The sequence below is a fragment of the Mustela nivalis genome, assembly GCF_964662115.1.
Source record: "Mustela nivalis genome assembly, chromosome: 3".
Taxonomy (NCBI): Eukaryota; Metazoa; Chordata; class Mammalia; order Carnivora; family Mustelidae; genus Mustela; species Mustela nivalis.
This window is the reverse complement of record NC_139022.1, coordinates 34,426,491-34,454,098: the sequence shown is the minus strand read 5'-3', so window position 1 is coordinate 34,454,098 and position 27,608 is coordinate 34,426,491. Positions and strand designations below refer to the sequence as shown.

The 27,608-nt window shown below is 41.8% G+C and overlaps 1 protein-coding gene across 8 annotated transcripts in view; it reads right to left on the bottom strand.

Moving 5' to 3' along the window:
* The window catches only part of KCNN2 (potassium calcium-activated channel subfamily N member 2), a 477,186-nt gene that overhangs the window by 85,063 nt on the left and 364,515 nt on the right, over positions 1-27,608 (bottom strand). For 7 of the 8 annotated variants that reach the window (XM_082723557.1, XM_082723555.1, XM_082723554.1 and 4 more), the window contains one exon: positions 20,241-20,659. The exons of the other annotated variant lie outside the window; for it this stretch is intronic. In XM_082723557.1, the coding sequence (XP_082579683.1) occupies positions 20,241-20,659 (419 nt within the window). The remainder of the gene's footprint in view (positions 1-20,240; positions 20,660-27,608) is intronic. 8 annotated transcript variants of the gene reach the window in all.

Here is a 27,608-nt window from a genome sequence, read left to right as displayed (position 1 = left end):
TGTGTGTGTATAAAATGTGCATATATAAAATATGTAGCCTACAAACCTAATTTTATGCATAATTTTCATATACTATGTAAGTATATGTAATACACTTGGATATATAAATTTCTGAGTGACCAACCATTTCTAGTCCTGAAGAGACTTGTACACACACAGCCTTTTTTTCAGGTTTTTGGAAGCTTAAGTTAGTCCAGTCATCTCCTTACCATGGAGATGCCACCCAGAGAAGGCCAAGCTCTCTTTCTGATGGAGTCCTATTTTCCTTTTGTGCCTCGTGGTCATTTTATAAAAGACTGACGATTACAGTGATTTTAGCAGGATGCAATTGACTAAATACCAACAAGGAAAAACTGGGAAACGTAAGAGTGGTTCTAAGACAGTGCTTCCTTGCAGAACATACCAAGAAAAGGCACCTTTACTTGAATACAAGTGGGCAAAGTACAGATATGTTCTTTTAAAACTTAATCTACCTTGATGAGGCTTAACCCACATGTTGGCTTTCTTCTCTTCCTTTTACAGTTTCTCCTAAATATGTTGGCTTGCTAGTAACCGTAACTCAGGGTTTCTTCCTTCCCAACAAAGACAATCTATAAAAAGGAAATGTAGGGCGCCTGGATGGCTCAGTGGGTTAAAGCCTCTGCCTTCGGCTTGGGTCATGGTCCCAGGGTCCTGGGATCGAGCCCCACATCGGGCTCTCTGCCTGGCAGGGAGCCTGCTTCTTCCTCTCCCTCTCTGCCTGCCTCTCTGCCTACTTGTGATCCCTGTCTGTCAAATAAATAAATAAAATCTTAAAAAAAAAAAAAAAAGGAAATGTAATATGTGCTTAAATCAAGAACATCCAAGGTTATGTGCAAGAGAGACTAGAAGGTGGTTCAGATAACTAAAGGTTGTACTGGGGAGGTACAGAAATCTTCACCATTCAAAAAATGAACTTGTTTTGGGAAAGATACACAATGCAATTTTAAATCACATCGCACCTGTGTTAAGTCTGAAAAAGGTGTCCATTCAAAACACTGGGGAAGGAAAAGAGAACATCCTCTCTACCTTGCTTGAAAACTGCAAAGAAACTAGAGTCGTCTGGGCCACAGCAGCCTCAGCCAAAAGGAGATGGATCTACAGGCAGTATGAAGGATAGACGGAATGAAGAAGGGAGGAGGGAGAGTGGTGATGTGACAAACATAGGAAAGTCTTACCAGGCAACAATACCACTGAGGTTCTAGATCGCCTATAAAACATGTTGTGTGAATACTTTCTTAATATAAAATGTTGCCACCATCATGACATTGTCCCAGGTATCTGGTACCTTTGCCGAATTATAGCTTCTTCCTTTCTACTCTTCTGAAGAATGAGCATTATGTTGACGGAAAAGGCAGTGATGCTCAAGAGACACAGCAAGCAAACCTCATGAAAGGACTTAGTAGAGACGTATGTAAGAAAAGCAAATTGGAATTATTTTCAAGTCTTGCCAGTCAACTCCTCCCATGTTAAGTAACATAAACCGACTTGATAGGGACAGTACTGCATTTGGGAGCAGAGACCATAGGACCAAGACAATCATGGTATTTTGCGATCCTCCATTACACAACAGATATAAAGCCTGTTTCACCCTGATCAGCATGGAGCCATTGTTTACCTGCAGCTCAGCATACGTGCTGTGGAGAACAACACTGCAAGAAGACGTGAGATGATTTTCCTCGTTAAAGGAAAGTCATTCTGCCAGTGTTCAATGACTACATTTTGGAAGCTTGGGCTCTAAATCCATCCCAAGATCTGCTCATCCACAGCCTCTAGATTAGATTTCTTAGTGCCTCAGTGTTCCTACTGATGTTACCCAAGGTCAGGGAAGGCAGAACCTAGGATCCTCCAATAGATCAGAGCCCTTCTTCCATATCTTGCTCCTGTCCAGTTTGGATGGACAAATAAGGTAGTTTGTGTTTAGCATATGAATTCTACTGGGATCTAGCTAGGACTACTCCATATAGCTTAGGTCACTCGTTAACATCCATATGACACTCATACCTGTCACTTGAACCAATGTCAATGTTTGCTCCTTGGTCACCGAAGTATTTTATATTTAGTCACTGAATATGTTATAATGGCAATTAAAACAAAACTCATTTAAGCTGTGACAAATACAAATTCATTGTCTGAACCTGAAAATAAAATTAGAAGAAGTCTCTGTAATTTATATTAAGTATCACATTATGCTTAAAACAAATTCATTGTCTGAACCTGAAAATAAAATTAGAAGAAGTCTCTGTAATTTATATTAAGTATCATATTATGCTTAAAACAAATTTGACAAAAATGATACTTTACTTTTGGGGTTGGAAAACTTGTTCCATAAAATGCTGCATAGTAAATATTTTTGGCTTTGCCGACCACATATGATCTCTGTCATGTATTCTCCCCTTCCACAAAATGATTTAGAAAGGTAAAAATTGTTCTTAGCTCATGGGATGTTCAAAAAACAAGAAGTGGGTCAAATCTGGCTCATTGGGGAGGGTATGTGCTTTGGTGAGTGCTGTGAAGTATGTAAACCTGGTGATTCACAGACCTGTACCCCTGGGGATAAAAATATATGTTTATAAAAAATAAAAAATTATATTAAAAAAAAATCTGGCTCATGGGACATTGTTAATCCTTGCCTTAAACAACTTAGAATATTTTAATTTCCTCAATTCTTCCTAATATTTGTCTCTTCAAAAACTGATCAATAAGAAGCACACGGTAAGACAAAGACTAAGCCAGATAAAATCTTGAATAAAAGTAAAAATGGATAAAGGGCCCTGAAAAAAAAATTCTTCTGTTAGATTTGGATGACTGTACAAGGAAGTTAAACCCAATGGTTTGCAACTCATGATGCTCTTTTTCAAAGGGCTGCCACGGGGATTCTCTGAAGCTCTTCGGACCATGCTGAGCAGCACTTGCTGTGTGCATTTCCAGCAGGAGCAATGCTAGGTTACATATTACTGTTAATAAGATTTCCAGGAAGTACCCATCACATTCAACACACTGCAGGACCTAAGTTGAGTGGCTAGGGGACAATGGCAGCAATCTGAGAAGAGCAGGTCCTGAGAAGGAAAAGATGGAATGCTGCTTTAGGGACACTCATATCATCTGCATATTTCTCTGCCCTGTGGAGCTTTAAGACAAATGCCGCCTCAGGATGGGGTCCCCTCTGCCCTCCCATTGCAAATCCCAGTCAGTGACTGTAACACACAGATGCTGAAAGCCCACAAAGCAAAACACAAGATAAAAGACTGAGAAACTCTGTCAGAAGATGACGGGGTCCAACAGAGTAAATATAAATACTTCCAGGCTGAACAATGAAAAGGTTTCAAGCAGTGCTGTAGCATGCTTGCCATGTTTCTGTGAAGCCTTCTGCCTATAGTCTAGCACATTCCGAAGGTTTCAGATTTCCAAGACCAATATGCCTGCAGTCTTCAAAAATTCAGCAAGTAGTCACAGCAATAAGGTAAGAAAAAGAAGTAAAAGGCATGAAACTGGAAAGGAAGAAGTAAAACTACCACTATTTGCTGAGAACAGGAAACTATTAGAGAAACCCTGAAGTCTCCACCAGAAAAGTGTTAGAATAAATGAATTCAGCAAAGTTGCAGGACATAACATCGATAAACAGAAATCTGTGACATTTCTGTACACTAACAATACACAATCAGAAAAAGAAATTAAGAAAGCAATCCCATTTACAATAACATCAAAAAAAAAATAGAATACTGAGGAATAAATTTAAGTACAGTGATTAAAGGCCTATACACTGAACTTTAAGACACCGATGAAAGAAACTGAAGATACAAATAAATGGAAAGACATACCATGTTCATGAAATGAAAGAACCAATATTGTTAAAATGTCTATACAACCCAAAGCAATTGACAAGTCAATACAATCTTTACTAAAGTTCCAATGGCATCTTTCAGAGAACTGAAACAAATAATTCTAAAACTGGTATGGAACCACAAAGAATCCCATATAGCCAAAGCAATCTTGAGAAAGAAGAACAAAGCTAGAAGTATCAAGCTTCCTGATATCAAACTATACTACAGTTACAGTAATCAAAACAGTGAGGTTTTGGCTTAAAAACAGACACAAAGATCAATGAAACAGAACTGGGAGCCCAGAAATTAACCTACACATATATGACCAATTAATTTATGACAAAAGAGCCAAGAATATACAAAGGAGATAGGAGAGTGTGTTCAATAAATGGTGCTGGGAAAACTGAACATGTAAAAGAATGAAACTGGACCACTACCTTATACCATACACAAAAATTAACTCAACATGGATTAAAGACTTAAGTGTAAGACCTGATAACATTAAATTCCTAGAAAACACAGGCAGTAAGCCACTTGACATCTGTCTTAGTGATGTGTTTGTGGATCTGCCTCCAAATGCAAGGGAAACAAAAAGCAATAATAAATAAATGGGACTGAAGCAAACTCACAAGTTTCTGCACAGTGAGGAAACCATCATCAAGAACCAAAGGCAACTTACTGAACAGAAGATACTTGTAAATCATATATCCAAGGAAAGGTTAGTATCCAAAAATAGATGAAGAACTCCTACAACTCAATAATTTAAAAAGCTTATTAAAAAGTATCAGAGGATCTGAATAAACATACAGATGGCCAACAGGCACATGAAAAGGTGTTCAACTTCACTAATTGTTAGGGGAATGATCATCAAAACTACCATTAGAATGGCAAGCATCAAAAAGACAAGAAATACGTGTCAGAAAACATGTGGAATAAAGGGAACCCCCCATACACTGTTGGCAGGAATATAAATTGGTGCAGCCATCTGGAAAATGAGATGGAGAATCCTCAAAAAATTAATAGATCTAACATATGATGCAGCTATCCCACTTCAAGATCTTTATTTGAAGAGCATGAAAACACTAATTTGACAATATATATGCACCCCTATTATTTACAATAGCTCAGATATGGAAACAACCTAAGTATTCATCAACAGATGAATGGATAAAGAAGGTGTGGTATATTTATGCAATGGAATATTACTTAGCCATAAACAAGAATGAAATATTGCCATCTGCAACAGCATGGATGGGCCGTGAGGGTATTATGCTAAGTAATGGAGAAAGATCATTACCATATAACTTCATTAATATGTAGAATCTTGAAAAAACAGAACAAATGAACAAACAAAATAAGATAAAAACAAACTCGTAAATACAGGGACAGACTGATGGTTAAAAGGGGGATGGGGTTGTGGGGTGAGCAAAATGGGTGAAGGGGGGGTCAACTGTATGGTGACAAATGGTAACTAGGCTTTTGCACACCTGAAACATTACATACCAATGTCAACTAAAAGGAAAAAAAATTCAACAAGTGCTCTTTTTGCCCCTGCTTCAAAGAAATTTTAAATTAACAGAGCTCCTCATTAAACTTTAACTTACTAAACAGTAAAACTCTAACTGCTTTCCAAAGAACCCATTTCTAGAAGATAACAAAATCAAGACATAAGCATTTGTTCCACATTTAACATACATTATTCCCACTGGAAGTATCCTTTATGTCTCTCATAGGGTTAAACTTACTACATGAAGTCACTCATTGAAGCATTACCCATCAGCCCTCTGTTGTTCTGGCGGATGGGCACAAATCTGTGTGGAAATGTTTACCTCATAAGTTGTCATGGAGTGACAGAAGTCGTGGTTATTCTTGATCTGACAGAACTAGAAGACTCGTAAGATCCCACAAGAGGGGCACCGGGTGGCTCAGTCAGTTAAGCGTCTGCCTTCGGTTCAGGTCATGGTCCCAGGGCCCTGAGTTCAAGTCCCACATTGGGCTCCCTGCTCAGTGGGGAAGTGTGCTTCTCCCTCTCCATGTCACTCTCCCTCTGCTCATGCTCTCTTGCTCTCTCTCTCTCTAATAAATAAATAAATAAAATCTTAAAAAGAAAAAAATCTCCTAACACCTGGGTATTAAAGGACTCTGAGCCACCAGAATCAAGATGTTACTAGACATGGTCTTTATCCTTGCAGAGTTTAGTTTAAGCACAGCTTCTGTACCCTCATTTGTAGAGGATGGAGAATACCATAGGCACCCAAAGGACACCTCGACATTAGAAGAGAAAATCTAACCCCTCACCTAACCAGGATCAGACGAAAGTGTTGAACATATTATGCTAGTGACTAATGACCTCTAACAGTCTTTCTGGTTCTTCTCCAAGACCACATTGAGCCTGAGTATCATGGCATCTTCATCCCTTTTACCATACAACCGCATACCTACCCAAAACACCTGCCCAATCACTATCCATGCCAATGACCTTGGTAGGAAGGAACAGGAATCCAGAAGACACAGGAAGTGAACAGTAGACAGGAAGAGGAATGAAAGCTCTAAGTCCATAAAAGTACTAAGAATCTTTAAAGAGGAATATAAATCCTGACAGAGAGACCTCTCACTTCATAGTGATGCCCTGAGCTTCTTAGAACCTATTTAAAGAACCAAAGCAAAAACATCTTACTGACCGCTAGGAAGCACTGTTGTTGGACCAGAGAAGTAACAGTAGTAAATCTAAGAACACTCATCCCATTTCAGAAAAGACACACACTGAGCCAGATCTCTAAGGGCTGGTCACCACGAACCCAGATTAAAATTATGGATCAAAGCTGATCGTTCTGTATCGCCAGTTTCATTTTGTGATACCTTCTGGGACAAAAGCATAAAATCACCCCAAATAATATAAGTGGAGATTTGGGATGATTCTCCACAGACGTCTAACATGGCTTTGGTTTTGTCCAAAACAGAGAGCTTATGATCACTGAAAACGCCCAATCACGTGAAACACTGGGGACCATTTATTTAAATCGGCGAAGTTAGAAAATTTAACTTTTCACTCAGATTGGTGGCAAAAGGTATTTTCTTCCAATTCAACTTGATCTGAATACACTGTGCCTTACTTTGTGGCTTTCCTTTTATAGACCAGACCCTGAGTCTTACATGGAGGTTTCCTAAGAGGTTCTAAAGCCCCGACACCAGATATCACAAAGGCTGCAAATATTTTTTTTTAAGATTTTATTTATTTGACAGACAAAGATCACAAGTAGGCAGAGAGGCAGGCACAGAGAGAGGAGGAAGCAGGCTCCCTGCTGAGCAGAGAGCCCGATGCAGGGCTCCATCCCAGGCTCCTGGGATCCTGACCTGAGCTGAAGGCAGAGGCTTTAACCCACTGAGCCACCCAGGCACCCCCAAACATTTATTTTTAAGTTGCATCTTCCTTTGTTAGACTACTCAATACAATTCTGTAAACTAAAATGGTGCTCTTTACATAACGCAGAAAGCTTCTAGAATATTAAGTCTATGACAAGGAATAGATATTAGGAGTGGCTACTAAAAAATCTCTTGGCCTCTGAGCTACTGGGGAAAATGAAATGTCAGATAACAATTGCCACTTTCCTGTCAGTTGGACCATGGTATGCTGTCACTGTGATACAGAGCGCACTATGAAGAATGATCAAGCAATGGTCATCTGGTCAGGCAGCCCATCTCTTCCAAAGAGATGGCACTGGACTGTCATAAAAACCAGTGAGGTCATACAGAGTCAGGGAGGGAGGCTTAGTTTGTAACAATCTACCTAATTCCTAAAATGGGGTCATACCTGTTACAAACATTTGCCCTTGGTCATGAAGATACCTGTAGATCATTTAAAACCAATTGCCCCCTTAACAGGGAGGAAAATAGGAGCACCTGGGTGGCTCAGTGGGTTAAAGACTTTGCGGTTTGGCTCAGGTCATGATCCCAGGGTCCTGGGATCGAGCCCCGCATCAGGCTCTCTGCTCAGCAGGGAGCCTGCTTCCTCCTCTCTCTGCCTGCCTCTCTGCCTACTTGTGATCTCTGTCTGTCAAATAAATAAATAAAATCTTTTTTTTTTTTAAAGGGAGGAAAATAAAAGAATTTTAAATATCCCCATTAGACCAGAGTCAGGAATGCCTTCAGTGTAAGTGCTAAAATGACAGATACTTTCTGGACTTCATTTTTCACACTGACTACTGTCATCACAGTGATGCAAGACTTGGACAGATATTTTTTCAACTCAGGTGTCATAAACAACCTCTCTCACTCCTTCCTTGCTTTCCTATAACTAGCAAATAGCGATACTAGAAACACCAAGACCTTGCGGGTAGCAAAAGGCAGCAAGGAGAAGCACAGGAAGCAGAAAAACTTAACAAGGGAGCCAAGTATCTTCAAAGAGTTCATCACAGTCCCCTGGGTATGTGTTCCTAGCTTTTATCCCCTGGCTTTGGGAGGCAACACAAGACCGCTTTAGAGAAAGGCCAGTATTCGCAGCTTCAGAAAACACGGTGCTCAGAAAATACGCGAACATAAACGAAAAGATAAGCCACAGAAAAAATCTGCAAATCACACATCTGAGAAAGGCCTGGTAATCAGAACATAGAAAAAAACGCTTATTGATACAGTAAGACAAATGACCCAGTGTGAAAATGGGCAAGCACTTTAAATGGACTTTTTGCCGAAGAAGATATACACAAATGACTGATGACCACAGGACAGGTGTTTGCCACCATTGGTCACTGGAGAACTGCAAGTTACAACCACAATGAGGTACCACTGTGCACTTACTAGAATGATAGTAAGATTATATCAATAAACATGTGTATATATATGTGTATCTACGTGTGTATGTATCTACGGGGGACAGGGTTGTCAGCACTGTGTAATAAAAGAGAAACCCTCACAGAGGCTTGATTTCAGGCGGGAATGTAAGATTAGGCAGCCCCCCTCCTACATGTCTACCCCAGAAAACGAAAACATGTTTCTACAGAGATTTCTGTGCAAAAGTTCACAGTGATTCTATTCATAACTGCTCTCAAACAGGAAACCTTCTAAATGTGTTACCAACTGGTGAAATGAGCAAATGAACCAAGGCAGAGCCTTACGATGGAATACCATTTGTCAATAAAAAGGGGCAAACTAGATGGGACAGCAGGAATGAACATCAAAATCTTTAAGCACGATCAAAGAAAAAAAGTAGATGTCATCCAACTCCATTTCTATAGAATGCTCAGAAGAGCAATTCTAGGGAGACAGACGGCATGTTGTGGTTGCCTGGGACTGGACAGAGCAGGGAGTTCATGCCACCGGCAACAAGGGATCTTTTGGGGGGTGATGAAGCTTTTAAAACTCAACAGAGGTTGGGTTGCCTGGGTGGCTCAGTCAGTTAAGCATCTGCCTTTGGCTCAGGTTGCAATCTCCAGGTCCTGGGATGGAGCCCCCAGGTCAGGTTCCCTGCTCAGTGGAGAGTCTGCTTTTCCCTCTCCCTGAGCCCCTCCCTGTGCTCATGCTCTCTCTCAAATAAATAAATAAAATTGTTAAAAAAAAAAAAAAAAAAAGAAAAAACTCAACAGAAGTGATGGTGGTATAGTTCTCGACATTTACTAGGTAACAATTGAGATACACACTTAAAATAGGTATAGAAGTTATACCTCAATCATTTAATAAAACAGAAGAATGACAAAAATCCTCTTTTCTTCTTACATGTTAGCCAAAAATCATGGTGAAACTCTGCATGAGATTTTTTTTCCCCTCTAATTCCTTTATTTATTCACCAGCGTTTATTAACTAACGACCATGTTCTCAAAACAGCTTTGACCTCACCACCGTGCTAAGTGAAAGTCTCTGAAGGCTGGGGCCTTTACCAATTGCCCCAGGAATTTGGCAGTGATTGGACTATTTACTAATCCATGGGCTTTTGAATCGGGGACAAAACGGGGCTGGACATGGCAGAGTGGGAGAGTTCAAGGATTGCTATTCCCCTCCGTGGGATGTCAGGAAGCACTGTTAAGATTAGGTATTACTCTAACCAGCTGGCTGGTTAGAGTAGGAGAAAATAGTTCATCCAGTTCTTCCGGGGGAGTCCAGCCAAACACCTATCTTTTATACCCCCAACTCCAGCTCCGATATGCAATTCTAAAACCCACTTCATGCCCTAAATAAACAATTATAACATGAAGTAAGCCCATGAATAGGTACGAAGGTTATAAAATTTAATGTTAGGCCAGAAGGCAGATTTGTCCAAGCCCAAAATGTGTACATTCTGTTGCACAGAAGGGCACTTTTCTTGTCTCCAATTTCCTTTGTTACTTTAATGCTGTTTTGCAATAAGAGTGCATTAAAAATAAAGGAGCGAAATTTCAAAAAGAAAAAGGAACGTACAGAATTCCGCAGGCATGTGGGGAAAAGTTGAATTTTTGCCAGTCGAGGCTCACGTGTGTCTAAGAGATGTGTTAATTTTCCTAAACACAAAATAGCATGCATGTCAGGGCAGCTACATTTAGACTTTGTGTTTTTTTGTTTTTATCTGGCACAGTGATTCTGAAACTCACATGCATGAGGAAGCTGCACAGAAACACATATACATCACCCTAACGTCCCAGGTAGATTTTCCAGTTAGGAGACAATCAGGACCCACAGTCCATAAATTCTGTAGCTCAGTGTCTATGTCAGGATGGGGAGGGCTATGATAAATTCACAATAAGATCCGTGAGATTGGATTTCCGAGCTGTTTTCAGCTTCACGTTTTTGGTTTTGTGTTTTGTTGTTGGGCTTTTGGGTTTTGTTAGCGTGAATATAATCAGTGCTGGTATTTTCCAACTGCACTCCTCAATCCAGGATCTCAAAGCATCTTGCCAACAAATCATCATCCTCATTGTTCTCTCTGGAGGTAGACCCCAAAAAACCCCCCAAAACCAAACATAGAACACCAAATCTATCTAGGGAGGCATGAAGAGAAAACAGAACAGGACTAAATATTGGCTTTTCTCCCATAAGACTTTAATGACCAATTTATTTGGCAAACTCTATGCCGAGGCTTGATGCTTTCCAAGTCCCAGGTGCATGATGAATGCTTTCAAACCGCTGACTTTTATAACTTGAAAGGGCCCGTTTTAAAGTTGTGACTCATTTCTGAGTCTGAAAAGGCTATATCCGTACGTATGAATCAGACTCTGGAAGTCTAGGTTTACAAAGTATTACATTACCATCAACCACAAATTACAAATCCATTGATGAAATGCTTACAATTTACTTAGCAACAGCTGAAACTTTGAGCAGTAAGAAATAATCTAATTATCCAGTAAACCATGCTCAATCAAGAGGCCAGGAGGATGCTTCCCAGCACCACCCATGGATATTTTATGACTACTTTGACAACTGCTGAAGAAACTTGATCCCAAGTCACATGCTTCCGACTTAAGGAAATCAACAGGAAATAAGGCATCTCTGATGGTCAGGCCCCAAAAAAGCACAGACCTCTCAGAGGGTCGCCTAAAAATATAACTAGAATCATGGACCGCAGGTCAAGAAAGCAAGTTAGCGTTCAAAAACGTAGCTCCTCATTTCACACACTCCTGCATGCGATGCTACATAAATAGTTTTTAGAAATCAATAGCACAAGTGAGACTCTCAGATGCCATCTATCTCTTCCCTCCTCGAAAAACTGGCTTTGATCAGAGAAAAAAAAAAAGCGAACTAAAACTCTTTTGAAATGAGAAACTTGAAAACTAGAATCCAGATCATTTAAGCATTCTAAATAGTTTATCCCCACTTGAAACGTGAAGTGGCTTTATTCAAAATCAGGCTCTATATTGAGGAAGTCAGAAATGTCCGAGCTCAGAATAGCAGATTCACACCTGGTTACAAAAAAGAAACCATTACAATGCTAATTTAATTTCCTAGATGTCACAATGACCACGCAGGAAGAAGGGTATATTCCTGTTACCATGGTATGTACAAAAATGACAACGGTAGGGGAAGGGGAAGGGGAACCCCGAGTCATATACCTTCTAGAATGAGTGCTGAAAGTCTGGAAACACGTGTAGTTACACAAGGGGCCATTCTCATCCTGCAAGGGTTTTCCTCTTTAACTTCTTGGTTCATACTGATGTCAGAAGACATCATCAATCCTTGGGCTAAAAGCAGCTTTTTCATATAAAGTTTCATGTGGGATGCAGTTTTTTTTAATGGAACATGACCTGACTGTAATATTCCATGATATACTGTTATAATAAAGGAAGTTTCAGCTGCATTTCAGAAATCACTTTTTGGGCAATTAAAACAAACACAGTGTAAGAGACTATCAGTGACAGGCTTTTAAGTATCTTAAAAATGAATAAATTAAGAAAAAACCAGAAGTCTAACTAGATTAATGGAAGAAATAAGACATATTTTTAAGACTGAATAATAGATTCTAAACACAACTGAAACTCCATTCCTCGATTGTCTTTGGGATAATTTGAAAAATGAATACTTATTTACCTATTTTTCTGTTATTATTATATTATAACCTATATTATGATATCTCATATCTCATACATCTTATATATATCTTATATATATTATTATATTATTATATTATTATATAGTACTATATATTACAATATATTATAAATATATATAGTGTTGTATAATACATATTGCCTTTCTTTACTATTAGTTTTGATTGGTAAAAAGCATTTATTCTTAACCCATCTCAAATGCCATTTGGCTTATGAGAATCTCTATAAAACAAGTTCCATTGTTCACTTCTCCAGTTTCTCCACTTGGGAAAAAGGAAAACCACTCTAAAGCCATTGTGAGAAACCTTTCCCTCTTAACTACTGCACACTAGTTAATGCATTCTTCAACACTCCTGGTAATAAAGCAATGAGGTAAAGAAGAAGAGTAAATTTAGGAGTGCCTCGGTGGCTCAGGTACTTAAGTGCCTGACTCTTGGCTTCAGCTCAGGTCATGAACTCAGAGTCATGAGATCGAGCCCTGTGTTGGGCTCTATGCTCGGCAAGGAGTCTGAGTGAGATTCTTTCCTTCTACCTCTGTCCTCTCCCCACTCATGCATGCACACTCTCTCTCTTTCAAATAAGTAAATAAAATCTTTAGAAAAAAAAAATGGTGAATTTATTTGGCCACAAATGTCTTAACTAATTGAATCTTTTCCAGTGACAAACAGCACAGATTGTTCCTGTCTGCGTCTCTCCGTGGTAATACGGCCACCAAAGTTCCCAGCTCCCCGTTCCTGACCCCTTCTTTCTGTCCATTCCAAACTCAGCCCCCTCCCCCACATGATAAAACCTGTAGCAATCAGGAAAAGAATGTTGTGCAGAAAGTTAAAATGCCTTTCCATCTCTGAAACTTCAGTTATTGACAAGGGCCAATGCTGGTTCCCAGAAGATGTGGTCAAGCCAAAGCTCCTTTTCTCCTTGGGCATACCCAAAGCCCCTGCTCATATTAAATCTCCTGGAAGCCCTTACAGGAAAAAAGAAAAAAACAAAATGGAGCAAAATGCTTTCCTCCGCATAACCAGCACTGGCCCCCTGTTTCCCGTCCTACCCCTGGCAAATCAGTTTCCTCGAAAAGTTTCTGGTGAAGCACACTTCAGAATCAATACTCACCTATACTCATAACGAAAACAGTGATGTCTCAAAAAGTACAAGAGGGGATAATTCCCAGTTTTCAGGACCCCAAGCTACGGGGTTCAGACTTCTTGTAAGACATAAACGTTCCCGAAGGTTCTCCTGGTACCTCTGATTCAATGTCTGGACCTGAGTCTGCATGTACAAGGAATCACTTGAACAGCACTAGGGCACACTTTCCAGGTTATTTTAGAAGCAAGTGTTCTTTCCAGATTTGACAGCCACCTCGACATAGAGCCAAAACAAAACCAGAGAGAGAAAGGACACTGGTCTGGGGCAGCCTCCTCCCAACAAGCACAGGCTACAGACATGATGTCGGCTACATGCCACTCAGCTTTGTCCTACCTTTCACAAAATGGGGGGATGGGGAGAAGGAAATAGAGAAGGAGGGAGAGAAGGAGAGAAAGAAAAGAATAACAGAGTTTTTATTCCTTATAGATAAATCAGAGATACACCATCTGTCAAGGAAAGTAATACCACCAGGAAGAGATTCCTCCTCTAGGATGTCCCCCTCATTCGCCCAGAACATTTTCCAGAAGCCTCTAGATGTGCTGTGCTCAGTGGAAGGAGACGGATAGGTTTGCAAGCAAACTTCTCCAGAGACACATCTGGTTCCCTCTCTCTCTCAAAAGCTCTCTCCTTTCCAACATTTTCTTTTTTTTTTTTTTATTTCTTATTTTTAAAAAAATTTTTTAAGGTTTTATTTATTTATTTGATAAAGAGATCACAAGTAGGCAGAGAGGCAGGCAGAGAGAGAGAGGAAGGGAAGCAGGCTCCCGCTGAGCAGAGAGCCTGATGCGGGACTCGATCCCAGGATCCTGAGATCATGACCTGAGCCGAAGGCAGCGGCTTAACCCACTGAGCCACCCAGGCGCCCTTTCCAACATTTTCTTAAAGATTTATTTTATTTATCTGAGAGAGAGACAGACAGACAGACAGACAGCAGAGGGAGAGAGAATATCCTCAAAACGATTCGGAGTCCAGTGTGGAGCCTGACATTGGGCTCTATCCCAGGACCCTAAGATCATGACCCAAACAGAAGCCAAGAGTTGGCTGCTTAACCAACTGAGCCACCCAGGTGCCCCCAATGTTTCTCCTTTTAAAAAATTCCTAGACATGTTCTAATTAACTCAGAAGAGAATTTCTATTAGGTGTGAATCCCCCTTTAATATGGAGAGAATACTTGGGGAGCTCAAAGATGGGCCTGGGAGGTACATTTAAATTCAAATTCCAAACCAAAGAAATAGGAGAGCTGTGTGTTGTATGAAGCACTGCAAAGTCCCATCAGGAAGAAGGAAGGGAGGGAGGGAGGGAGGGGAGGGGGAAAGGAAAAGGAAAAAGGGAGAGGCAGAGACAAGGGCGGGGAGGAAGAGGGGAGGCAGGGAGGGAGGGTGGGAGAAGGGAAGGAAGGAAAACATAAGGAAATGTAAGATGTGAACCACATCATAGCAAACTTTATTTTAAAAAAAAGGCTAATTTTTTTTTTTTTAATCTTTGCATCTTACAAGTCACAATCTGGAGATTTTGTGCAACAAAATGGGAGCTCAAATGAAAACTGAACTGTTAGAATCTACTATCACAACACTGGTTAAAGATTTCCTTTCCTTTTTTTTTTTTTTTTTTTTTTTTTTAGATTTTTTTCCCCTTATTTATTTATTTGACAGACAGAGATCACAAGTAGGCAGAGAGGCAGGCAGAGAGAGAGGAGGAAGCAGGCTCCCCGCTGAGCAGAGAGCCTGATGCGGGGCTCGATCCCAAGACCCTGGGATCCTGACCTGAACTGAAGGCAGCGGCTTTAACCCACTGAGCCACCCAGGCACCCCAAGATTTTATTTTCTTTTACTCATTTGTACAATTAGGAAATGTTACCTTTGGAAGAAGAAAGTTTGTCAATCCATTTAGTTTGCAATGAAGAACTTAAGATAAAAAGGAGTGAGCTGGTTGGCCTGAGGCCACTCAGCCCCTCTGCTGAGCAAGTGGAATGAAATCCCAGTGTCCCAGTCCAGAGTCTGGTCTCCCTCCCTTCCCCAGCAGGCCACAGTTTGTTCCTGTTACTTAACTGCGGCCTACAGATTCTCAGTCTTCATATGAAATGGGCAAATTTCAGGCTCTAGTGTCTTTTTATGTGAACCCAAGTCTGGTCTGTCACCTCACAATGTCAGCCTGCTAAACACACACACACACACACACACACACACACACACACACACACACACACACTTTGGACTGCTAGGAAGATGTGGCATCATTTGCCTGCAGTCTTCTGAATTTAGTGAAGATGGGTTCAAACAGTTGAGATGGACCTCTTTTGAAGAGAAAATGTATGGCATGTGCTCAGTTTTGAGGCCATTTGTCTCCTGGGTCCTTGGGGAGCAGACGTATTGGGGACCACTCATACAGCTGTATGTACAGTTCAACTATGCTTCTACCCCCACTGGTACGTTGTTATATCTACTTTCCAACTAAGAGCAATTTTCATAAACTAAATGGGTTTATCAGCTAAGGGTTTCCATATTTATTCTTCAAACTTTATAGGTACATCTGCTCCAGAAAATATCATAAGCCTCTAAATACCATGACTGCTAGCAAACAAAGCCTTGCCATAATGAGTCCACGTTCCATTAAGAAGAAAACTTTAATCCTTCAAATGCCATAGTTACAAAGAAAAGGTAGAGAAAAGATTCAGAAACTTGATACTAAAAACTAATCACTCCAGAATTTCCTGTAAAACAGACTTGACAAACATGCTGACCTTGGCTCCCTCAACTCCATGAAAATGACTGTAAATAACTGTTCAAGAAACAAAGCCTACAAAGCAGAAGCCCATGAGCAGAGCAAGAATGAGTGACAAGACAATATGAAGGGAACTGATAAAGCCAATGGACAGGTGATCACAGGCTTACCTGACTCACGGAAGGAGAATTCTAGACCAGGAATGGTAAAGAATCACAAAGAAACCATACTGGCATTGAGAACCAACCTGTGTCCCACCCCAAAACTCTGAAAATCCTTGGCACCTGTACCTCTGCAAGTGGAGATCAGAACACAGCCCGAAAGGTGAGAACACGTTCAGATATATGTAAAAGCAATTAGGTATCTAGATTCCCTTCTCCACTCTCTGTCACTTCTAGTACCTTTTGCCAACTGGCAGAAACCTGGAAGTTTGTTGTCTCGAGAGGTAAAACACAAGGTCAGCGGGCTGACGGCATCAAGCACCATAGAGTAGGCTACCATGCTACAACTTGAAAAACAAATAAAGGTTCACAGATTCGTGGTTGAGACCTCTTCTCTTCCCTTTCAATTCCAGTACATTGTCCCCTAAGCTTGCGCCTTCAAGGTAGGACAGAAGAAACAACATCCCATGAGCCTGTCAGATCGTTTGGAGATAACAGAAAACATGTAAAGATACTAAAATTGGTCTTCTGGCACTGTCCCACTCCAAATGACCCAGTAGTGAAGCTCACAGTTGACAACTTCTAGGTATGCAAAGAAAATTCCACTCAGCCCTTGAAGGTTACACTGTCAAGTAGGAACAGACTGCTGGGGTCGCCTAACTACTTAAGGAAAGCTAGAAGCCAAAACCAACAGAAAAATGAATCTTTGGGGGAAACAATACCTATACAAAGAGAAAGCATTTTCAAAAATTATCATTAACATCCCTGAATAAATAAAACAAGGCATCCAAGAACAAAAGTATGATGTTATTTTTTTCAAAGGGGCACTTGGAATCAAACATGAGATCCTGGAAATTAATATAAATTAAAAAGAAAATAAAGTCCAATAGAAAGTATGGAAGAAGATGAATGGATCAAGAAGATGTGGTATATATACACAATGGAATACTATGCAGCCATCAAAAGAAATGAAATCTTGCCATTTGCGACAACATAGATGGAACTAGAGCGTATCATGCTTAGCGAAATAAGTCAAGCAGAGAAAGACAACTATCATATGATCTCCCTGATATGAGGAAGTGGTGATGCAACATGGGGGCTTAAGTGGGTAGGAGAAGAATCAATGAAACAAGATGGGATTGGGAGGGAGACAAACCATAAGTGACTCTTAATCTCACAAAACAAACTGAGGGTTGCTGGGGGGAGGGGGTTTGGGAGAAGGGGGTGGGATTATGGACATTGGGGAGGGTATGTGCTTTGGTGAGTGCTGTGAAGTGTGTAAACCTGGTGATTCACAGACCTGTACCCCTGGGGATAAAAATATATGTTTATAAAAAATAAAAAATTTTTAAAAAAAAGAAAGTACGGAAGATAAAAGGGAGGTTATCTTCCATAGAGCAAAAACAGAAATGGAAAAAAGTAAGAAAGAAAATGGGAAAATTAAAGAAGTAATAGAGGAGGACCAATATCCACACAACAAAACACAGGAACAAAAATCATTAAATAACTCAAGAAAATTTCCAAGAACTGAAGGACATTCATTCCAAGATCAAACAAGTCTATTAAATTCCTAGTTCTCTAGATTAAAAAAGATTCACACCAAGATGTATCCTGTTGCAATTGTAGAATACCAATCCTAAAAGCTTCCAGAAAAAGAAAAAAGCATCAAAAGTTGAGAATAGTAACAAACTGCTGGATCCTGGATGCCAGAGTAAAATGAAGGCTTTGATATTCTGAGCAAAAGTGATTTCCAATCTAGAGTTTTATATCCATCCCTCTTATCAAATAAGAAGGGAGAGAAGAACAAACATATCTACAAGCTCTCAAAAAATTCTCTCTCACCTATTACCTTTTCTTTCTTTTTTTTAAATTTATTTTTTATTTTCAGCATAACAGTATTCATTATTTTTGCACCACACCCAGTGCTCCATGCAATCCGTGCCCTCTATAATACCCACCACCTGGTACCCCAACCTCCCACCCCCCCACCACTTCAAACCCCTCAGATTGTTTTTCAGAGTCCACAGTCTCTCATGGATCACCTCCCCTTCCAATTTCCCCCAACTCCCTTCTCCTCTCCATCTCCCCATGTCCTCCATGTTATTTGTTATGCTCCACAAATAAGTGAAACCATATGATAATTGACTCTCTCTGATTGATTTAAAAGCCAGGGAGATGAAATCTGCCAAAACGAAGAATAGGTGAAAGAAAAGAAATCTGCCAAAACGAAAGAATAGGTTCAAGAAAAAGGGTAGCCAACGTACAAAGAATCCAGAAAAAATTCCCAATGTGATGGGCAAATAGGTTAGAAGTAAAAATTGTTTTTCAAGGTGAAATTGATAGATTGCTCAATATAAATGAATCTAGCAAAAGAATATTTACACAATATGGGGAAAATAAAAAATGTACAGAAAAAGCAAAATGCTAACAAAATACTATACATAGTTCAAGCACAAATGCAGTTTACATAGTCATAAGGATGTTAATGTAGAATGATAAGTGTTGACATAATTTTGAGGGAGATGGAAATTACTCTTCTGGAGGGCGGAGTCATGAAAGGGGTATATATGTGTGAAAGAAAACTAAAATCCCAACTTTCCTAAAAAGCTAATGAAAAACCTAGTGGTAGCAACATAAGCTATAGCATCCCGAAATACAAAAAGCAATTACTAAAAACATTGACTAAAAGATCTTTGAGCGACTGCTGCAAAAAACCAAAATAGGGAAGGGATATTATAGGTTTGCTATTTTTGCAACAATTCTCACACAGAGAGTCTTCTTCATTATGTATACATAATACCTTCAATTTTCAAAATCTAAACTAAAAAAAATCTGGTCATTACGAAGAACATCCTAAGATTTAACAGTTCTATCAATTACTAAATCGTTCCTATCTATTGCCAATTTCAACCTGGATTTTCTTAACCAAGGTTGCATGAGGCTTCACCCCTCATTATGATAGAGTTCCTCCTATTTATGTAACAAATCTATTTTTGTTTGTTAAAATGGCAAGGTTAATATCACTGATGCTATTACTAATTAATTTAGACTCACTGGGAAGTTCCCAAATTCTAAGAATGTATGTCTATCTCTAAACCACCAGAGTACCTCAGAAAATAAAACAAACCCACTTTCCCTTCTCACTAACTGTTGAGTTTGATAAAAAACCAAATAATATACCCATAAGCTCCTTACCAGTCTCACATGAACACTGGGTTAAATGGGCAGTACAATCGACAGACCACACTGAGATATTCCCAAAAGTTCAGACAGCCTGAATCACCATGTTTCCGCTGGATTTCTGTCTCAACAATAATCTATGCTATAACCAACGAGGCACCAAAATGATTCAGTGTTATCATGAAACAGCCATTTCGGATAGAAACCTCCTATAAAATTTGTAGGTCTCCAAATTTTGACACAGAGTATAAAGACAGCCCTCTCTAGAAAACTGATCCAATTGGAAAGTAAAATGCGTCATCAGGGCGCCTGGGGTCAGGGGGCTCAGTCGGTTCAGCATCCGACTCCTGACTTCAGCTCAGAGCATGATCTCAGGGTTGGGGGATCAGCCCCCAGTAGGGCTACGTGCTGGGCATGCAGCCTGCTTCCTATTCTCTCTCTCTCCCTCTACTCCTCCCCACCCCCTGTGGTGCTATCCTCCCTCTCTCTCTTAAAAAAAAGGAAAAAAGTACATAATCATCAAGGCATCACTGTAAGCAAAAATGTGCAGTAAAGTTTCGTCAGACTCGTTTTAAAACACCAGAGAATCCAACATTTCCAAGCGTGAGTCACCGAGTGCCTCTGGTCTAAAATGTGTTCTTCCTCCCACTTGCAAATTATGTTCCCAGGAAAAGAAACAAACTTACCTTTCACAGGCTCGGACAGTCCAGGCGGCAATTATCCATAATGAGATACTAAACACCAAGAGTACAGTTCCTGGACAGATAGTCATTAACGTCTTCATAACAAAACGGGTATTGAAGTTTATCTTATTCAGTGCCCCGATGCTTCGAGAGGAGGCATCGGTGAACAGTTTGCTATGTAAGAGCATGACTCTGGCGATCAGATAGAGTCTTAAGAACATCGGGATAGATAAAATAATGTCCACATCGGCGGTGGTTGTGGATGGGGCATAGGAGAAGGCAAGCCGGGCCGTCCATGTGAACGTGTAATTCCCAGGTATGGGATGGATAGCACACACCAGTATTTCCAAGCAGATGAAGAAAATACGCTCATAAGTCATGGCTATTCTCCAGTCATCTGCTCCGTTGTCCACCATGAACAACTGAAAAAATAAAGTAGAAAGTCAGCTTCAGTATGGCACGAATGGTCCACAAGGGTTAGTGCAGAGTCGAAAGACACATTAACACGTGACTTGGAGCAATCGTGGTGAGCTAAGGGGTATAATGCTTAAATGCTAGCCAGGTACGCTATTTTGAGGAAACGGTCTTGGCGCAAAAGGAGAACTTCACTTTGCAGACATTGAAAATGGGAAACGTTCTCCCTGGGTGCTGGAATTATTCTGGGGCCAATGCTCCTGGAGAATGGGGTAAGTTACATCATTTTATGAGAAGGGGCTTGGGATGATTGGGTAATGCCCCCCACCCCCCCATCCCCGCACATTTCGAGAGCCACAGTGAGCCTTAGGAACAATCTGTTCTCCACAACAAGCATCTGAACCTAAAACCCTTCCCCCATTCTAACCACGTTCTCAGTGGAATCCATTTGCTCGTACCTCTGAGGTCAGTTACAGCCTATAATGCAGCTGTAGCCGAGCCTTCTTACAGGAAATCTCATTGGCTTCAGGGAAAAAAATCAGAAGGGGCCACACACAAAGGTGGCAGAAACATTTCCTCCAGCTTCTCCACCTACAACTCTACCTTCCTCTTTTCTTCTATCCTTTCTCAGCCTTTCCTTTAAGTATGAGTTTGTTTTTTTTAACTAAAGATTCTTGTTTCAAAATGTCTGTCATTGCTCACACTGCAATGAAAAAAAGAAAAAGAAAAAGAAAAAGAAAACCAAAGAAAAAGGAGATAGATGTGTAGATGAATAGATAGATAGACAGGCAGGAAATAAAAAGGACAGAAAAAGAAAGTTTCCTGTCTTCCCTTGGTTTCTCAGTAAACAAGTCCACCAGGCTCTGGGAGTCTGTCAACAACCAGAGGTATCTGGAAATGTTCGGTGACATTTCTGACTGTAACAGGGACTTGTGGGGGCTTCCTGGCATTTAGAGCTAGGAAACCAGGGGTGCCAACCATGCTGCAGTTCTGGGAGTCTGCCAAAACGCCCGTGGTGCTCCCCCATGAGGAAAGATGACATATTCCTTGTCTTCTGGTAAAGAGCCAACTTAAGCAGAAAGCGTGCGAGGGGAGCCACCCAAACGAGAACAATGCCTTCTCAGGTAAGTGAATCTTGCACAGGAGGTGGACAGAACAGGTCTGCTCCCTGGTGGGAGCCCATGGGCTCTGCTTCTCTCGAGACTCAGGCGAGGAATCTTCCCCCCTTGTCTACAAGTGGCCATTCCCGGTTAATTAGTCCACAGGGCGCAGCTATTTTCCAGGCTACTATAAAATGTACCACTTCTTTCCGGTACCTCAAGTAGCTGGAGAGCCAGCAGAGTCTCCCCAAAACGTAGCAAATTTTAACAGCTGATGTTCAGTTTGGCAATGTAATGGCTCGAGGTGTGCCTCGGTCATGAGTTTTCGTCTAGGGACCATAAGGTGTTGGACAAACGCTAATTGACAAGAATGATGTTTTCCCAGTTTCTGGTAAAGAAACAGATCGCAAACACAGAGGACGCCAAGTGGGCTAGAGAATATTCTGGTTCGGTCTCACCACTTCCAATATGGCGTTGGCATCATGGATTGCTCTAATATATACAGAAAGACTGTCCTGATACAGTGTTACGAGCCTGCTTGACTTTGTATCAGCGGGTGTTTACTGGGTACAACAAAACTCCAAAGGCATGTGAGCCTGCAATCTCTTAAGATGTTTACATCCAAAAGAATGCTCCCTCAAAAAAGTGACTCTGAGAGGCTATATACATTCCAAAAATGTTGTCACTGCTCTCTTTAGAAACTGCTGTCAGGGCCTGGCACAAACCATGTAAGAAAAACAATTCTGTTATTTAAATCCACATTTCCATTTCTACTGAAAATGGTATTACCCGGCTTGATTGTCTACTTTCTTCACCAAACTTGGCTCTGGATGACTTGGCAATCACTCAAATCCACCCCCCCAAAACTCCACCCCAAGACTCCAGAGAGCCATACACGGAGCCAGAGAATCAGAGTGTAATTCCAAGACTTTCCACACACTGTTCCGGGCAGCAGGGGCAGAAATGCCACGGAAGTACCTTCCCAGGGAACTGGGGAAGAAATGTCAGGTTAGACAGAGAATTCAGAGATTGCTCCCCAAAAGCCTCCTGTCTTTCCAGGACTAGCCCCCTCCCTCCATCACTTACAGCGCACCTGCTCCTCTGACCGTCCGTGCTGCTCACGCCCATCACTTACCTGTGACCTCACCAGCATTCTAAGCAGCCTGCCCCATTTGACCTACAGGTGGGCCTGCCCAGGATCCCTCCAAGCCAGGACCTGATGTCCAGGTTGCTGCAGGTGGACAGGCGGAGACGGGTTGGGAGTGTGTTGGCCTTAGTGCTCAGTGGAAGCCTCCACACCCCAAGGGACCATCCCCCCATCCTCCCTAGTGCCTGCTCTGGACAATCACCTTTCCCCTTGCCACCTTTTGGTATCCCTCTCTCCTAATGTGCTGTCCCCCCAAGACTAGAAATGCCCTCCCTGTTGTACCCTTTGGCCCCAAACTTAACGCATCTCACCCTTTTCTGCTTATTTCCCTTTTCTTGTGCCCAACCCATCTAAAGAAATGCTATACCCCAAACCAGTTCTTCCTCACTGAGAACCAGGGTTTCTGGGCTTCCTCTTTCCACAGAGTACAGAGCAAGGGCACATCCCAACTGTTCATTATAAGCAAAGGAAAGCAAACAAATGAGAACATCCCCCTACCCCCCACCGTGGCTCTGCCCTGCGGATAATAATTCATTTATTTTCCCAGTTTGCTTTCATTCCCCCAATGCACCACCCATGTGGCTCTTGCCCTCATCTGCCCACCACCTCTACTCTTATTAAAGTCGCTGAAGATGCCTCAGTTAGGAAATCCAGCCCTGCACTCTGACTTTTTACCTGATCTCTCTGACATTAATCACTCCTTCCCTCCAAAGGGGAAAAAAAAAAGTCTCTTCTCTAAGCTTGTGTGACATATATATATATATATATATATATATATATATATATTTATTTTTAATCTGCCACCACTACAAAGAATCAAGCTCTTTCCTTTAAAAATCCACTTTCTTCCTCCCCATCTAAGTGCCGCTACTCTCCTGAGGTCCATCTCTGACTCTTGCCTGTCTCTGTACTTTCTAGGGAGATCTCCTGCCTGCCTTCCATCTCCATGACCAGAGCCTTCCACGGGAAGCTATATCCATCCTCTAACGACCTTTGTAAAATGTGAATGACATCAGCCCCTGGCTTTCAGGATTAAAACCATTCAAAGACCCCCATTCTGCCATCTGGCTGTGCCTGTCTCTTGAACCTCAGTGCCTGTTCCCTCTGGTGGCAGGGATTCCAGAACATGCTACCGCCATGGCGCTCCTATGTATCTGTGGCCCCTGGACTCTGTCCCCTGGCCTAGAAAGTTTTCCCACCTAGCAAATTCTTCTTCTTTCAAGACCCAACTCCACAGTCACCTCTTTTCAGGATGTTGTCCATGCTCAAACCGAATCTGCCAACTCGCTCTCCTTTGTTTTGTGATTCCTGCGTCTCTTAATGATGTTTCCTGATACCACGAAGGACGGTGAGGATTTCTTTGGAAGATTATCACCCCTACTAATCAGTGAGGCTCCTTGAGGACAGGAACCGTGCTTGTTAAGTGAACTGCCTTGTTACTTCTCATTTAATACTGACTGTCCTAATCACTGCACAGGCGTAAGGTTAATTAAATATGCTCACGGAAGAGGAGAACACTGAAGCATAATGTGAATGAACTAAATCTACGTCATTGCTCAAATGTGTGCAGAACACGTCCTACTAAATGCTAAGTCATGACAGCAACATAATTCTGCAATTCCGCAGGAAGTCAGAGAACATTCTTCTTCAGGAACTTGCCCAGAAAAATCTGCTGTCGCAACATTGCTTTTTTGCCACAAGGGGCTTCATCGACACCTCAGATGAGTTTATTTTGGTTTCATGCTTATCACGGTACATCTTTTGGAGTGAAAACCATTTCCTTGTCCTCTCTGCATAGTCCCCAGCCCTAACCGCTGCTTATTTCTTCTGCTGATACTTTTGTTCACTCAACAGCCAGTGGATGGGAGACTCGGCATTGCACCGGGGACTGCGCTCCATATAGGGCTTCTAGTAGGACTCACAGCAGAGCGAGCGGCAGCTCTGCGGAGCTGACTTCCACTGGGAAAGAAAGGCAAAGTCAAGAAAGCAGACTCGGAGCCATTTGAGAAAGGAATTCTGCCTGTGGACACTGCTCTGAAGGAAACACACAGGAGATGAAAGACGGAAAAATATCCTGACGGTGATGGCAGATGTGGGCCTCAGGGAAGACATACGGCGAAGAAGTACCATTTCAGGAGATGGTACCTGGATGAGGGGGAGAGCCAGTCATATCAACAGCCAGGAGAAGAACATTCTAGACTGGGAAAAGAGCATGTGGAAGGGCCGTGGGCTTTCCCCAGCTGAGCGTGCTTAAGGAAACAAAAGGACACCGGGGTGCTGGACACTCAGTGATCCCCAGGCAGAGTAGAAGGAGAGGAATTTGAAGAAGAGACAGATCGGGATCAGACATGCAGGATGCTGTTGGCCATGGAACCGAGGCTGGATTTCACTCCAGGCGCAGCGGGCACCGGCTTAAGGGTAGGCAGAAGGGTGGCAGGAGCTGGTTTATAGCTTTAAGGGTTCATCCTCACTGTAAGGGAAACCAGAGGACACAGGGAGGATACAAGGGAGGACATTCTATCGCCGCTGATTGGTTGTACTTAGTATCCCCATGACCTGGACCGGGAGGTGGGGGTTGCCATAGAAATGGAGACAGTGGGCGTGCTAGAGACAGAGTTTGCAGATCTTGCTAGAACTTGGTGATGGGCTGAATGTGGGAGTGATAAAAGAAAGAAAAGAATCCTAGGTGGCTGAGTTTCTACCCTGAAAAACACAGTGGAGGGCCATGCCATTTCCTGAGGACAGTGGGCTGGTGGGGGGGCAGGGGAGAAGGGGACGAAAGGAAAGAGTGTGTGCCGGCCTCCATCATCGGAGTGCAGAGCCCAAGTAGGCAGCAGTTTATGCAAGTCACTGAGAGAAGTCAGGACGATGGGAATGAACGTGGAAGGTAGCACTCGTTAGGTGCTGTTCTCAGATGAGGTAGAAATAAAAAGATGGCACACGTGGCATGAGGAACCCCCAAAGCAGAGAGCAGCTGGAAGGTCAAGCCCAGCTTGAAACACAGGAACACAGGAAAGTGTGCTGGGGTCAAGGTTGAGGGCTGCCAATCAAAACTACAAAATAGTATTTCTTTTTTTTTTTTTTTTTTTTTTTTTTTTTTCTATAGAGAAAACGAAACCGTCCGAAACATCACAGTCATTCAATCACTGAGTCCATGTTGGGGATTAAAATTCACCAGCAAAAATGTTCCCATTATATTCCATAGGATCCATATATATGATCGGGTGTTTTGTTTAGTTTTGTTTTTTCAAAGATTTTATTTATTTATTTGAAAGAGAGAGAGAGAAAGCACGAGCAGGGGGTAGGGGGAGAGGGAGAAGCAGACTCCCCGCTGAGAAGGGAGCCAGATGCGAGGCTTGATCCCAGGACTCTGGGATCATGCCCTATATGATCAGTTTTAAGCTCACTTGCAGGGGAGTCAGAGGAAGCACAATGACAGATACTAAAACATCTTTATATTCATTTTTCAGGTGGATGTTAATAAGAAAGGTTTCCGAGAGCGAGCATGACAGTTCTACGTGCTTGCCTTCAGAGCTGTGCTCAGCAGTCTTCGCCAGAGGTCTAGAGGAGCCTTCAGGCATAAGACAGAATGTGTCCCCAGAAAATACTCCACCATAAGCTTCAGCGTCTCAATGCCACTGCTCTGATATCCAAAACACACTATACTGGAAGCCTAGTCTCCAAGATGAATTGCCAGGGCAGGTCATTAGCAGGAAGAGGGTCTGGAACTCCGTGGGAGAGGCCTGCCCCATGAGCCCGTCACCTGCTGGTGTGAGGACCTCTGCTTAGCCAGCTCTCCAGAAGAAGGAGCTCAGATGCAGCTGCCCCAGCTGCCTTGTCCGTGTGCATTTCCCCCGGAGGGGGGTTACTGTCTGGTCCGAGACTGTATCTGGCATACCCCACATTTCCTTTCTTGTAAAGAACCCAGGGCAGTGCTCAGTACAAAAGTGACACTTAAAAAACAGATCCTGAATAAAGTAATTACAGCTGTGGATTTGTTAAGAAAGCCAAAATAGGGGAAATGGCCAGGAAAACTTGCAAAAGCAAGGATAACGAGGCAGATGTAGCTCTGATTATTAAATAATATAGTAATAATTAAAACCATGTGATACTGGCATATAAAATGACTGAGAGGCCAGAGGAAGAGAATTGTCTAAAATTGATGCAATACAAAAAAAATAAAAATAAAAATAAAAAATAAAATAAAATTGATGCAATACACTGAGCTATTCGCAGTACCATAAAGGCAGAGGATTAAATCGGGGGTGGGGGGGCATAGAGTTTATGGAAAACTGGTTTGGGAACAACCACGTAGCCATCTGGAAAGATATAAAGTTGAACCAGTGCCTTATACCGAATATATCAAGAAAAACTGCAGGGGCACCTGGGTGGCTCAGTCAGTTAAACGTCTGCCTTCAGCTCAGGTCATGATCCCATGGTCCTAGGATTGAGTCCCGCATCGGGGCTCCTTGCTCAGTGGGGAGCCTGCTTCTCCCTCATTTCTGCCCCTCCCCCTGCTTATACTCTTTTCTCTCTCTTTCTGACAAATAAATAAATAAAATCTTAAAAAAGGAAAACTCCAAGTGGATGAAAGATTCAAATATTAGGAAGATTTAGAAAATGAAACCACTGACGAAATCACTTAAGAACTATTCTGTAAGCTCACCAAAACCAAAACAAAACAAACAAACAAAAAAAAAACCTGACAAA